This window comes from Scophthalmus maximus, chromosome 10 (genome assembly GCF_022379125.1).
Source record: "Scophthalmus maximus strain ysfricsl-2021 chromosome 10, ASM2237912v1, whole genome shotgun sequence".
Taxonomy (NCBI): domain Eukaryota; kingdom Metazoa; phylum Chordata; class Actinopteri; order Pleuronectiformes; family Scophthalmidae; genus Scophthalmus; species Scophthalmus maximus.
This window is the reverse complement of record NC_061524.1, coordinates 15,364,755-15,379,624: the sequence shown is the minus strand read 5'-3', so window position 1 is coordinate 15,379,624 and position 14,870 is coordinate 15,364,755. Positions and strand designations below refer to the sequence as shown.

Sequence of the window (14,870 nt, the reverse complement as noted above, 5' to 3'; positions counted from 1 at the left end):
GGGCGACCACGGCCCCAACCTGGGCAGCACCTCCCCCCTCGAAGTGCGGAAAAACAGATCGCGTCTACGCCATAATTTTCTCCCCGCAAGCGAACGACGACCGCGGGCATTGGCCAAGCTAGACTCGCGGCTACCGGCCGGTGTAGCTACCGACTACCGGCGGAGCTCGCGCCCGCTCGTGGCTACCGCGGCCGGTAGCAGCGAGCTGCGGCTACCGGCGGCTTCCTGCGGAGCTCTACCGGCGGAGCGGCTACCAGCCGGCATAGCTGTACACGCGGCCCAGATGTCGTTATCGTTCTATCGCCCAGCCCTAATGTGCTCTGTGTGTAATTATGGAGAACGTGTTCGCTGTGCCTCCCGGGTCTCTACGTCGTGTATGTGCCTTGTCACGTGCGACTGTTGTCATGGCAGCGCAACGCCGTAGTTGCGCAGCAGACCCGGGGAGGAGCGAGGCGGAGCTTTGCGGAACACGAAGGGAGGGGGCAAGATGTGAGCAGGAAAGCGCTGGAATGGACCGTAGTCTCACAGGGCTGCTTATACAGAAAGAGGAGGGTGCTGTGTGGCTTGGTCCTTGAGGTGTTTTGACATGGAATGGCAGTTCACACACCTGAAAACCAATTTAACTTGTGTAAAAGGGGGCATAATATGGGCCCTTTAAGTTATCCCCACCTGGCACATCGAGCCCGTCAAGCTGGTTGTGCCAGGTCATAAATATGTGAGGAAAAAAATGACTTTGAAGGATCCTATCCTGACTTTGTTTCTCACATTCCTGTGATTTGGTTTCAAATTGGGATCATGGCTCCTTAACCACAGCCTTTATACGTGACAGACAATTAAACTGTATGACTTCATTTCCAAAGCAAAATTGCAGAAAAGCAACACATAAATGTCCAGGTACTTTGCAGTTTAGCTGCTGTATTGAAAAACTATTCAACGGGCAATCATTAACTTGTGATTCATATCGTAAAAATGTTCCTTTCTTGTCCACTGGCACTTTCACAGGGCAGCATATTTTCTTCCAAGAGACAGAGAGGAAAAGCATTGTTTTTTTCAGTCTGTGCAAAATATAGACTTGCAGTACTTGGCAGAGATGCAAGAGGCGAGCGGAGTAATCCTGAGACAGAAAATAGGCCTTTGGGGTGGTGTGTTTATTTGATACGGTGCACAGGAGCAGTGGAAGAATGTTCCACTGAAGAAATAACTGAACGGAAAAAGAAAAATACTCAGACAAAACCTGTGTAAATCCCAAAAGGTACGCGGTTGTGGAAATGAAGAGTCCACCCTTGCACTCTATTCAGTAGTGTGCACTTTTTCCTGAGTTTTGTGTTCACGATCAGAGGTTATGGATGGTTTTATAAAACCCTCATTATATAAAACAATATCTGGCCACTGTTTTGAAAGTTACTGCTTGGAGAAGGGTAAACAACAAACACCATGTGAACACTGCACATGAAAATAAAACCTAGTCTCCACTTCAGCCTTGAACGTGTGAGCAACAGTGGCAACGTTTCATGATTAACACAAAGTTAAAGTGCAGCTGAGGTGGAGTTTACAGGAAATGGTGCGGCAAAGCTTTAGTTTATGGTGGCCACAATCTTTGCCTGTCTCCACCATCGAGTATTGAGATAATATTCAAATGTTATGTTTATTTTATTTTTTTAAATGGTCCATCGATCAGTTGCGTGACAAAATGTAAAAAAGAAAAATCCTTTGACAAAATTACAGACATGGCATGATAAAAAAAATGTCACTTCCTGCCACTGCAGAAGTTTTAAAAAGATAAAATCAGTATGATGTATTTTGCGTCTAATGCCTGTGAACTTCATCTTTAGTTTAAAAAAAAACAACCCTCTCCATGTTGAGGAGCATTCACCAGTCAAGAGAGACTAAGACATGTTTCAGCAGTATCTGCTGCGCGGCCCAATTATCTTGGATCAAAGCCGGATAACATGAAGGAGGAAAGTGTGGATAAAAACAGTGAGACGTGACTCAGGTCAGGGTCTGTCTGGTCTGGTGCACAGCAACAGCCTCCAAAGGGAAAAAAGCAAAGTGAATAATAATAAGCAATGGCCCCTCTTTTCATTTGAGCCTCTCTCTGCTCAGCGACTCGCCAGCGAGGAAAGACAATGTGTGTTTTTGATTACATGCCGTCCTCAAATTCACTGATCTCAACATTATCTGCACTCCAGGATCACTTTGTTGTGAAGTGAAGCTTTGAAATGCTCTCCCCAGCAAAATTATTAATGTGCATTTGAAAATGGGAATGCAGTGGCACAAAGCCCAGGCTTTTTGTTTTCCTTTAGCCATATTCAACAGTTCAATACAAGCAATAAACTCCCAGAGAAAATCACAAGTTCACACATTTGCTTGTTAAGTCATTTTTTTGATTTTTTTTTTAAAATGATGGGTGTAAACTTGTTGTGGAACTTGACAAACTTACAAAAAATGTTGTGTGCAACTTTATTTATACCAACCCAAGCTTGAATTAGAAGGGTGGACTAATGTTTTCTGCTTGTTGCTAAGGAATCAGCCCATGGGTCTGTGTCAGGACGCCCGGGTGCTCAAAAAGTGAGGAGAATAAGTCAGTGATACCAAAACAGAAACCGTTTCTCATCCACTTCCCGGTGATGTGATGAGAGCTGTTAAGGGCGAGCGGCAGAAAAAGTCAAAAAACTCAGTGAGCAGATAAGGAAAAACAGCATCAGCGAGAGTTCAGGACACTGCAAAATGAGAGGATATTATATCAGGACCAAGTGGACTGTGAACTCTGTTACATCATCAACTCAAAAATAAATCAGGAGGAAACATAATTTCAGACAGGAAGTGTTGGATCGAAAACGCTTAGAAGAAACTTTATTAGATCAAACCCCTGTAGATACTTTAACAGCATTTAAAAGTTTTTGCAACAGCTGAGCAATAAAAAAAGACTTACAAAAGATTTTTTTATGGCAACCACTGTACTGTACACATCATAAATACCATAACCATGCCCCCCAATCCTAATACACTTCACTTGACCGGCATGTGGATCACAACTGACATTCACGCCTACACACATTGCATACTTACTATTTCAAAAAACAATCTTGAATTTAAATAAGTAGTATTCATTGATAAATATTAAGTATTTCATTAGTACGTCTATTGTCTGTGTATGGTTTTCTAAAAAAAAAAAAAAGTAAGTGATGTTGGTATGTATGTGCCTGTGTAAGAAAGACGCTAAATATAAAAAAATCTTGATGATTACAACAACCTCATAAGACAAACGGAGATATAAGTGTCCTTCCCCCTCTCAATAAGGGAAGTATAAAGTAAATGTATAAATATGATATTTCTAAAGTGCATCTGTCAAAGACTTGTCGAATGAAAAGTCATCAGTGGTCCTATTTTCTTTTTTAAAAAAAGTTTAAAAAAAACTAAAAATAGATGTGTCTGAACGTGCAGCAGATATATTTAGCAAAAAACTACCTACATACATGCACAGGTTTTTTGTTGTTTTTTTCACGCAGTGGAAAAAGAACAAGGTAACAGATGAAGACGATTAAGTTTCACATTGTCAAGAGGTGATAATTAACTCTGTGCCATGTCAGTCGACACTTGTTTGTTCACACTTGACTTGACAGAGAATTTCCTTTCAAATTTGAAGCGAACTTGGCTGATAAAAAAAGGAAAAGGAAAAGAAAAAACACACACTGGTGAAGAGGGTGCTTCCTGTCTGCCAGAACTGGCTGAAAAATCTGTCAGTTTAACCTGTGGTTCTCACGGTCGTCCCCCGTGAGATCGAGGGGCTGAGGGCTCTAGATCTTGGGCAGCTTTGGAGCGCTGATGAGGGGGTTGGTCTCCTGCAGAATTCGCCGTCCGGCACTCTTGTAGTCGTACGTGCAGTCATGCGTCTCTGCGTAGCGGTGGGTGGCACAGAAGTTGTGACCGCACCTAAAAGATTGAACACATTTCTCAGTATGTAAATTATGCACAAAAAAAAATCTGATGTGGCCATAATACTCTATTAAATACTCCTCAAAACCTCACCGTCAGTAAATAAAACCATTCAGTTTCTCCATTAGCACACATCATCTGCTCAATCATGGGGTTATTCTGCTGAGTCTGTATGCTGAGTCTTAGTGCTCTCTTAATTTTTGGTTTCGACTAAAATCCACTTACGTGTGCTTTAATCTTTTTAGAATCACAAGATCTATATTAGTAACGATCTTACTAATCCAGCATCAGCGAGACTTTTAGTTAACGCAATCGAAGCTGTATCCTTTAAACAACCCCTTCAGGTGGCTTGACATTAAGAGAGTTACATACTGTTGCATCAGACTCAAAGTGCACTGGCCTGGAAAAAGAAAGAAAAAAAGAGAGATACGGAAGTGATCCAGATTGATGTGCTGAGGAGACACTTTGATAAAGCTAATAACTTATGGCAGAACAAGCAGTGAACAGAGACGTGTTTTCATGAGAGAAAAAATGATGAACTAGGTAAAAAAGAAAAGAAGAAAAAAAAGGAGGGGGGGGGTGCTTCGAGGACAAGACATGGGGAGAGATGGGGAGAGATGGAAACGCTGGAGGCACTGAGGTACCTGCACTCGTAGCTGGTGGCCAGGCCAGTCTTCTTGGCGCAGAGGAAGCAGTGCTTTGAGCTCTTCTTCTTGCCGCCTGCGGGAGCCTTGACTGGAGGTAGGTGGTAAGTTGAACTGCCTAGGGGGAGAGGAAACCAGTGAAAGGGTTTCTATCAATGTCTGGAATTTAATTTTCACCGTCCAATCATGTGGGCTAGGCTCTCTTCTTCAGACACAATTTCAAGCATCCCTGCTGTCTGCACAAAGCATAAGAGAGAGAATTTTGGGAACTTATTACTTAATATTTCCAACTTTCTGACGTAGCCCTCTTTGCTCTCATTTAACATTCCACCGACGTTTGCTCAGTCTAGATCCATCATCGTAATCAGGAAGGCTTCAAAAGGTTAGGGTCAACACTGAAGCACTCAAGTGAAGTAAAACTGCATTTTCACTCTGTTCAGTACTTTCAGTCATGTTGGATTTCTGGCCAAACCCCAGCAGTGATGTAGATTCAGCCAATTTTCCCCGACTGCGAGAAGACATGACACCTGTTCAGGCGGCACAAACTGGAGTGTGGCCAGAAATCAAAAAGTTTCTCAGTCTTCGCCATTTCACTTTGTCTTGTCCCAAATTTATATTTCATTGCCATTTCATTGAGCTCAAGGAGAGAGAGTTCTCGTACCATGTATTTTGGCTGAGAGTGAGGTTATCGGGAGCCGGGGGGGGACTAAAATAAATCCAGATGTTTCAGACAGAGGGTAAAAAGAGGACCTGCAGAATTGGGCAGTATGAGTATCAGAAAAATACACTGCTGTTCATTTCCCCAAGTCAGAGAACACTGGTTTTATGTCGGCGTGTACCCGTGATAATCGTGTCTGTGGAAGCATGCGGCTCGGCTCAAGTTTGTGAGCCGAGGGCCCGCGGGAACATACAGATAAAACTGACAGCTCTGTGATGACAGTACAGGGAGCTTGTTGTCAAGCAGTTGGGCGTGGGATTGGATTTGTATTTGTTCCGTGCACTTCATTCCGCTGCCACACAGACATGCAGTGGATTCAAATATATTCAGACCCCTTCACATTTTTCCACATTCGGCTGTGTAGTGGACTTCATTTGAATTTGATCACGTTTCATTTAGGCCCATCCAAGTTCTCTTGGCCCCCCGGTACTTATCTGTTAAATTAGATAAAGAACATCTGATATATACAGCAGCCCCGCAGACACATTTTTCTAACTCACTTTATCTCAGTTTGGTAGTTGCTGTCAGTGTCGATATCTTAATTAACACTATTGACTGTTGTTGTTTTCTGTGAATTCCAATGGGATGTTTGCGAAGGCTGGTGTAGGTGGAGCAGAACAATACAGCTGAGTCACAGACCAATTAAGACTTGGTTGATTTACCAGGTCTGTACTTTCCTGGAAATTTCCAGGGATGTTTCCTGAAAACAACTATGACTAATTAGTAACATTTACGCTTTATACTTTCTAAAAACAGCCCCAAGTAAAATGTATTTATCTTTCCTCTATTATTGGGAATTTAACCAACAGTGCGCTTTTCCAAACCTCCGGGAAATTGTGATATTAAATGAGGTATTCAAATACATCAAAATGGTTGGTTGCTTCTGGCAAAGTGCAGCTGGATACATCCCTAATTTATACATTGACGGTAAAGTTATGACTCAAATAATAATCAAAATAATCAAATAAAACCAAAACACAAAAATATCTAAATTACCTACCGTGTGCTTGTTATCACCTATCTTTTTCTGCATCTGCTCCGTTTTGCTAAGCTCAGAGAAATCAAAATGGTTTGTAAAACTGCTCTCAAAAACTAAATCCATAATGGAAAACATAATCTGGTCTGGTGAGATGAAAACTGACCTCTTCACTCTGAATGCATATTGCTACTATATCCACCGCCTACAACTGGTTAACAAACACCTACTATAAAGCACGGTGGTAAAGCAACATGCCAGTAGATGATGTCCTGATTGAAGGAACAATGAATAAGAATCAATTACAGACTCTTGAAAAAAAATACTGGAGAGCACACGTCATTGGCCGCCTGAAAAATCTGGCATGAGCCAGGTTATTCAGCGTTGTTCGTAACCGAATATCCAATAAAGGAAAATTAAGAGTCTTCACTCATTACTTTGTGTACTGATCCGCGTGTATTTGTCCATATTATCCGTTAACAGTCAGAGCAATATCATGGGCTGACATAAATAAATTAGAGCGCTGGTGTGCAGGCTCCCCACCTGTTGTTGTTTGCGCTGCTTCTGCAGTGGTAGGAATAATGAATATTTAAAACCCTTGTGGTGCTTTGTTATAGCTCTCATACATATACATCTTAATCCAACACTTTTTCATACTGTATACTAGTCCTGAACATTGGGGTGAGCGTGTCTCTCTTACCTATTCTCCCGAATGAGGTCATGACTCCTCCCGCTGATGCAAGAGTGTTGTTGGTCTGTGAAAACAGAAACATGACATGTTTTAGGGCAAATAAATAAAAAACGACCTGAAGTGCTCAACTTCTATTTTTTATTTTTTTTTAAGGATGTGCTGAATAAGAGTTTAGAGCACTTCAACCCGCCAGGTAAGAAATGTATATACGTTAGACATGAAGTCAAAATCGAAAAAGTCAGGTATATAATCTATACTATTGACGAAAAGCCAAAGAGATCGTGAGAATACTGATATGGTTAAGGGGAAGAGGTTTGCTTTGCAGAAAAGAGAGATCAAAACAAGATTTTTATGAACTTTTCCTCTGATTTCTGATATTTTAGCGGTTGAAAATCAATCACAAATCATATTTCACTTTCTCTTTGTGTATCCAACTTATTTTCAAGGCACCGAATGTTGCTGATCTGTATCCTGTAAGTATGATAAAAATAACCATTTCACAGTGTTGAGTTGCAGTTTCATACAGTTTTTCAAGGGCTTAGCAACATGTTTCCTTTTTTTCCATCATCATTATCTTTTGTGCTTCGCTCTATGGCTGGGAGACAATATTATCACTTCATGATATCATGACTGACAGTTCTCTAAATAACTGATCAGTTTCATCTTAAAGGAATTTGTTACAGCCAATCATCTCAAAAACTTGACAATACAAACTGTCTTTTTGGATATCTATGACTCTGGTCTACTAAAATAAATAACAAAGCTGTATGTACTAATTTGGTGAAACTTATCGAGTTAGTTGCACAGAAATCCCCTCTCCTTAATTTTAAAGTAACTTTTACCTTCCCGGGTTGGGATGAGTTCTTGTAGACAACATTTCTTAAGTGTAAGTGACAGAGAATACATAGTTTGAAGATTCATACTTGAAATAGCTCAAGGCAATAATTGAGGAGTAAAAACTATTTCACAAATCTTGACAGCAAACACTGTCACCATGTAGGAGGCGGTTGCTCCGTGCAAAGGGGATATTTGTCTTAGGAAATCCTCCTGAAGGAGCCTGTTAGTTGGGATGGATGGCAGCCTGGAGCAATGGTTGCTCTGTCCTGAGGCAGTGGCAGGAGGCAATGCCACTGCACGTCCCCGACTCTCTCTGAGACCGTCCCTGCTGCTGCTGCCGCTGCTGCTGCTGCCACTACCTGGAGCCCTTTTGGAGAGAGAAGCCAAGAGTTCAGAGTTGTCCATAGGTCCCAGGGGCTCCTTGTACGCTTGGTTGGCCAACTTAGTGATGCCTCTTGCTTCCCTCTTCGAGATTAGCTCTGGCCTCTTGCCAGATGACTCCACTTTTACGCCACGAAGGCGTGGGGGATGAGTTGCTAAGGTGGTGGAGGGGTGAGGGGATGTGTTGCCGCACTTCACGTGTGCAGAGGATTGTGCTTGAATGCCGGGCTGTAAACAGGAGAGAGCGGAGTCGAAAGGCTGAGGCAGCGGCCTGCTAGAAGTGGATGTGGGTAATGGAGAGGAAGGGCTGATATGCAAAGATGTGCTATGCTGTGTCCTATCGGCTCTGCTGGTGAGAGTATCACTTGTCCCAAGCGTCCAGGTACTAAGTGGGGAGGGCGAAAGGGGTAACTGGTGCTGAGCGCCAACCTCTAGGGACAGACAACCTCCCTCCGACTGGGTGGAAACATCCAGACTAAGAGGGTCTGGCAATTCCCCGAATGGAGCTGCAGGCTGTGTTGGCGCCAATAGCCCAGCGGCTTCATCTAACAAACCTAGTCCAACTGACTCCCCTGCAGGCTCAGCTGGGTCAAAGATGGCTTCAGGTGGTCCCCTGGTACACAGTGGAGGGAGCTGCGGGTACACACAGTCCCTCATCAATCTGGTGCTGCCGATGTCCAACCGGGAAACTTTTGGAGGGGGCCGTATTTTTGAAAATGGTGGGCATGTCTCCCATGGCTCCTCCTCCTGAAGCATATAACAGGAGGAGGAGGCAGAGAAAGAGGGAGGTGGTCGTCTAGGGATGGATAAGTGGACAGCGGATGATCCAGCAGAGGGCGGCGAGGGGTCTATGGATTCGTGGTGAGCGATTGGAGGTAGTTGTGCATTCGACTGCCGAGGCTGGTTGATCTGCGGGAGAGAGCGGAAGAGGCGGTGGTGGTGTCGAGTGCCAGGAGGTCCTAGAGAGCCGCCGCAGGGTTGTGGGCTGACGGGGGGGCGCGGTTTCGCCTTCGCTGACTTCTTCGGCTGGAGAACAGAGACGCAGGCATTCAGATTCTCATCCTCACAAAAGACAATGTACATTTTCATCACTTCCCCTTTCCTTAAAATGATGAAATGATAGTGGTGGTCTCATCTTAAATTAGGCTGCTTGTATAAATAAATTATGAGCATTAAAAAATTATAGAGCAAGTACAGTTTAATGTAATGAAAAGTTCTAACCTCACACAAACACATGCAAATTAGTGTTTGGTGCAGTACATGTGCATTATGAAAAATGGTTGATGACTCCCGTAAAAGTCTCTGATTATGAGGAGCAGTTGAAAATGAATACTGTGCATAAAACAAATTCTGGTGATCCTGCGATCCAAGTAGCCTCCTACTTTCTTGTTGAGGTTCATGTCCTCCATCTTGGCTTTAAGCAGCTTCATTTTGTTCATGGTGATGGAGTTCTCGTGGGTCTGCTGTGCAGCTGCATTAGTCTCTCCGTCCTCCTCCGCTTCTGTGTACATATTGTACACTGAACCACCGCTGGAAAATGTGAGAGTCGAAAAACTATTAGCAACCTAAGTAAGCAGCCTGCAAAAACTAAGCTCCAGTGGTTCACAACCATCACTGAATAATCATATTATACTTTTCTGTTCTACTATTTTGTTCTTCATGTGTGCCTCTGTTTTCCTCGTATCATTCTTAAAACTCAGAGCATAATGCGATAGTATGTTTAAAGTTCTCATGTGTATTTTACAGTATGGATAAACCCCTGTCCCAAATCCTTTAATGTGCATAGTTACAGTATGTAGACAGTTATTATCACAACTGTGCTAAAAAACATGGACATTATTACAATATACTCACCTGAGAGATTCAGACAAGGGGGTCAGGGTGCCATCTCCCCTGTCAACCACTCGGAAGAAGCTCAGCTGTTCGCCCTCGCGATAGACCACAAACGTGACCTGCTTGTTGGCCACGCTCTTCTCCCAACCCTCCTCCTTCGTGCTCTCCATCAGGTCAGCCACCTCTTTCATAGGATCCTCCATGGTTACTGACAAAAGGGTTAAAAACAAAGGAACAGTGTATTTTAAATCCCAATTTGTGTTAGGGAATGTCATTCAGAAAAAAATTATTTTGATACTATGTAAAACCACAAATGTCCAGCAATCACGAAACATTTGCAGTCACAGTTTCGTTACCTCTCCTGGTGTTGATCGGCCCTCCCCTCATAGCTAAGACCAGCTTCAAAGTGCAGCCTTCTGCAATGCTGCAAACAAAAAAACTATTATAAACAATACAGCAGAAAATACGCACGATATAACAAACCATTCAACCGTGTGTATAAAAGTGGAGAAAGAAATAACAGTAAGCAACATGCATATTTACATTTACGGTAAACTGCTTCACTTCTGACAAAAGCTCTGATCTAAAGTGGGAATTCCACTCTCTCTAAACTCTCTAAATATGACCAGTATCATTTGTCTGAATCTATGGCTCATTTACAACCTGCTGAATTAAATTAAGTTGAGCATGTTTTCAAACATCGCTGCTAATTGCTCCAACAAGCCTTGCTCTCCGTGTGATTTTTGCCTCGTTGTCAATGCTCTGAAGGACAGAAAGGGTCAAGGAGGAATGGATCTACCCATAGTCATGGAGACACTGTTCATCATCTAGCTCCAGATTGTTCCAGATGAGATGTTGCTGGGCAACAGGGATACCTTAATTGACAGTAGGAGGGAGAAAGAAGGAGAGAAAACAACCAAAGTTGACAAAGAGCTGTTCATATTTCATAGACTACCTTCCATAATCTGACAATTGGGTGAGATGGCCACCATAGACGGTTCATGTCTGCCCCCTAAAGACAGAATTATGTAGCTGCTAAAAAAACTGCGAATCACAGAAAGGATGCATTGTCAGCAAAAATAATGCAATTTTTTAAACATTTGTTGATGTACTACATTGTTACAACACCATAAAATCAGCCTAACTTAACAGCAAATACTGTCAAACGCATGAAGATTGGTTGGGCTACTCTATATTGTATCCAGTGTCATTGCAAATTAGACCAAAACAATATGATTTCAGTTGAGGGATGACAGCCTGATGAATACAAAGGCTCTCTATGGAGCTGCTCCTTGGAATGAGAGGGAGTGTATGCACAGTCAGGAAGGTCCGTGTGCCCACAGTGAGTGAACTCGCCGACCCGGTGCTGGAGGGGAGCCAGTGTTGGTGAGGGAGCAGTGGTCCCTTCATCACGGAGGGGTCTGCTGCTCCATCACAAACACACAGACTTGACGGACACACCTCTGCACATAGAGCACAGATTGGCCCTCTGACCAAAACTGAAAACAGCTGCAAAGAGTGTAGATTTGGAAGGTCATCTTGAACTACAATAACACAACGAGGACTGTTACGGACATACATTAAAAAGAATAATAATGTGGTTTGAATAAATAACAAATTCATTCAAATTAATTCCAACTCAACTCACATTCTACCATCCTAAACTAAACTGAACAGCAGGTTTTGCTTCCAATGCCTCATTTGGGAGACAAGCCAACATGCGAGTCCACAGACTTTGCCGGTCTTGACACATTTTACATAACATCAGCAAACAGCGTGATCTTTTCCCACAAATTTTCTGTGTTTAATTTCAAGTGCATCAACATATAACTTCAGACAGTTGGTGTTGTGATTCAGCATGGCTGACAAGTTTCCTCCATTTTGTATGAACGAAGACTAAGTGACGGTGCATTTTTACGAGCACCCACAGGCACGGTGGCCTGTAGCGCTTGGCAGTTGAATACTTTACTTTTTTAACAAAAGATAATAGTTTGGATTTCAAATAAACACCATCAAATCTACTCACAGACCAGAGTGATTAGTGAAAAAATGCTCTGAACTTGAGTGTATTCCAAGAGTTTTCTACACATTATTTGTGACCTCACATTCAGCCAAGTATTCAACTCTGACTGATGGAGGTCTCCATGTTACGCTCATCGTCTGAATTTATCAAATAATTAATACAGTTAATACAGATTGCTGGCACAATCGGTGCAACGTCATTGCTCATAAAATATGGCCAGTATTCCTTAACAACATGCAAGCAACAGCATGCAAAAACATGGAAATTACACATCGGTGCGCTTTGTACCTTCCAACCTCTGGATCTTTGCCTTGACTGAAATGACGGCCTCAAAGGGCAACACGCGCAGCTCAAAGCAGGTCCCGGTCAGGGTCTCTATGAAGAGCTCCATAGTGTCATAGAAAGGGATCTTGTAGTGTAAAGCTCCCGCACTGTCGTCATTAAAGAAGGGTGGTTCCTTCCTGTCGGTCATCTTGGCGGACTGGGAGAGAGATTCAGGGAGTTGGTGAGGTGGGAGTAGCGAGGGACAGGCACTGTTCACTGGCCTCACCACCGTCACACATCCTGCAGGGGGACCCCAGCTGTAAGTAGAAGCGAAAGCATTGCATGATTATCAAAAACTTTTCAGACGGTTTGATAAGTTTAACCACTTCCAGCCTCGGCAACAGAGAGTTAAATACATACTGTATGTGCTTCCCACGGGGTGAGAATTTATTGTTGATCGTCTACGCTCGACATTTAAAAGTTGACTCAGCAATCACAAGCCAACCTCCGATAGCCAAGTCATTATTATTGTTAACGCATGAATGCATCCAGTTGACATTTCAATCAATCCGCGTATTCGGCTGCATTTTGCGGAGACACAAACACATTCAGGGTGGTTGAAAAATCTATTAGGGGTTGGGCCATACAAATTATACATACAGGAAACACCACACACCACGCCATAACAGATTAGATAGGTACCTGATAAGGTAGTTTTGGAAGTAACACAAACAGGGTGGACCAGTGCATTCATAAAACATGTAAATATGCATATTTGCATGTTTTGGAGCAATTGTTTTCGAACGAGGTCATGTATCAGTGGCTGTAGACATGCGAAAACCATCCTATGAAACATTCAGTGCAGCATTTAGGGCCCTGGCCAAAATTCAACATCAGGTGTGTTACAAAAGCCCGTCAGCGGTATGAGGTGTCCTGTGTCTGACAGATCGCCTCCTGTGTCACTTGACTCACCAACGTCTTATATCGTAAATCATCTACAGGAGAGGCAACTTGGGCCGCTCATGCTGGAATTCATTCTGAAGAAGGATGACAAGTCGGATTCAACATCTGAATTGATGTCGGGGATATTTAACCCTGCACAATTTGTGGGTTTTTGTGTGTACATGCCCCATCCATCACTTAAACAGAGACGTGGGAGGGAAGTAGGTTATAGTTTTTCATTTCATCCTTGGAAAGAATACCTGTTCTGTTTGGGACTGGTGAGATCAATCGAGTGTGTGGCAGCTATATATGTATGATCTCGTCCCTGTGTGTGTTTTCACAGTCGTGCCTGTCCAGGTCAATGGGAACACACAGTAGTTCCTTTAAACTGAGATTTCCGCCGTTGCTGGGGTCCAACGTCAGCTCCACGGAGACACTCAAAACCCACAACCGAGGCCGATCGGCGGCTTTGTTGTGTTGGTGTACGAGGCCTGAGCTCGACCCGTTCACAGGCGGAAGTGTTGTCACAACGGGCCACTCTGAAGAAAACGGTTAGGTTGTCAGGTTGCAGGCGACGCTGCGTGTACATTGCCCCTAGCTACATTGAACCTTACCACAAAACGGGTCGAGCGCGCGCACACACACACACACACACACAGACACGGAGAACACAGGCCAGGTGGGGGAGAGGGATGAACTGGGCTAGGCTAGCTGCCTTACAACAAGGGATGAATGGAGTTGACAAATGCAGCGGCTAACGTTAGCAGACAAGAGGGCACACGAGCAGCGTCTATAGCTTCCACTTTTCAAAGAGGCAACTGACGATAATTAGTAACTTTCCATTAAAACAATAGCTTACCAATAGCTCCTGCCACGACGAGTCCCGTGCAGCCGACGCTCGCTGCTAGCCTGTAGCTCTTGTTGCCATGTTAGCCAACAACTGAAACAATGGCTACGTTTCTCGGCGGTCGGCTAGCAGGCTGCTGGGCTACATCCACGGGCTTCCCGTCCCGTCCCGTCCCGTCCCGTCCGGCGCAGCTGTCGAGGGAACCGTTTGCGCTCAACGCCGAGCTCATCACGGGTCACCCTGGATGTCTACACGCGGAGCGGACGCGACTGTCCGCCGAGGTCGCCGGCCGCCGTCGTCCCATTGTTGGCGTACATCACCTGTCAACGGCGGCGGAGCAACGACACCTTTGTTACGCCAGTTGATTGACGGACACGAGGGACCAATTGACGTCACGGATGGTGAAAGGGGGGGGCGGGACAACAAATTGTTGTCAAAACTGTGAGCTGACGGTATTTTCTTCGTAACCTCCTGAGGTGGGACCCAAATCACGAAAAACAAGGCAAATTCATAATGAACGTAAAAATTGGGCTTAGAAATTCATCAAATTATTGTTTGCTTCAAAGTCTCACGAATTGACTTTAGCTATCCGGCTGCTTCTTTGACCTTTGAAGAGGTCAACAATGACTGTAAAAACACCAACATGTCTAAAAACAGAAGTGGACAGTTTCTAATGTGAGCACAATATGAGTTAGTCCAAACCCTTCACACACAAACGTTAATAAAACATTACCTCTGTTCACAAAGTGGTTGCCAATTTGTAAAACTATGCCAGCAG

General features: G+C 43.7%; 1 protein-coding gene across 2 annotated transcripts; it reads right to left on the bottom strand.

Annotated features, from left to right (window-relative positions):
* Positions 1-2,826: 2,826 nt before the first annotated feature.
* zfand4 (zinc finger, AN1-type domain 4) lies at positions 2,827-14,498 on the bottom strand. 2 transcript variants are annotated; one of them, XM_035606554.2, is made up of 10 exons: positions 14,105-14,493; positions 12,328-12,620; positions 10,816-10,891; positions 10,373-10,440; positions 10,038-10,224; positions 9,566-9,713; positions 7,959-9,209; positions 6,975-7,029; positions 4,581-4,698; positions 2,827-3,933 (listed from the first exon to the last, which is right to left on the bottom strand). In XM_035606554.2, the coding sequence occupies exons 2-10, from the start codon at positions 12,509-12,511 to the stop codon at positions 3,798-3,800; spliced, it is 2,223 nt and encodes a 740-aa protein (XP_035462447.1). In that variant the 5' UTR covers positions 12,512-12,620; positions 14,105-14,493; the 3' UTR covers positions 2,827-3,797. The 2 variants fall into 2 exon arrangements, 1 of the variants encoding a protein (XP_035462447.1); XR_004784743.2 differs by lacking the exon at positions 2,827-3,933 and having other exon boundaries at positions 4,613-4,698; positions 7,808-9,209; positions 14,105-14,498.
* Positions 14,499-14,870: the final 372 nt, after the last annotated feature.

Bases quoted from the DNA above. Each gene is read 5' to 3' on its own strand.
- zfand4 (XM_035606554.2), bottom strand. From the start codon at position 12,511: ATGACCGACAGGAAGGAACCACCCTTCTTTAATGACGACAGTGCGGGA. The intron at 7,030-7,958 runs GTGACAGTGTTT...CTGTTTTCACAG, and splicing joins GAGCAACCGCCTCCTACATG to ACCAACAACACTCTTGCATC. The intron at 3,934-4,580 runs GTACCTCAGTGC...TCAATCTTTTAG, and splicing joins GCCACCAGCTACGAGTGCAG to GTGCGGTCACAACTTCTGTG.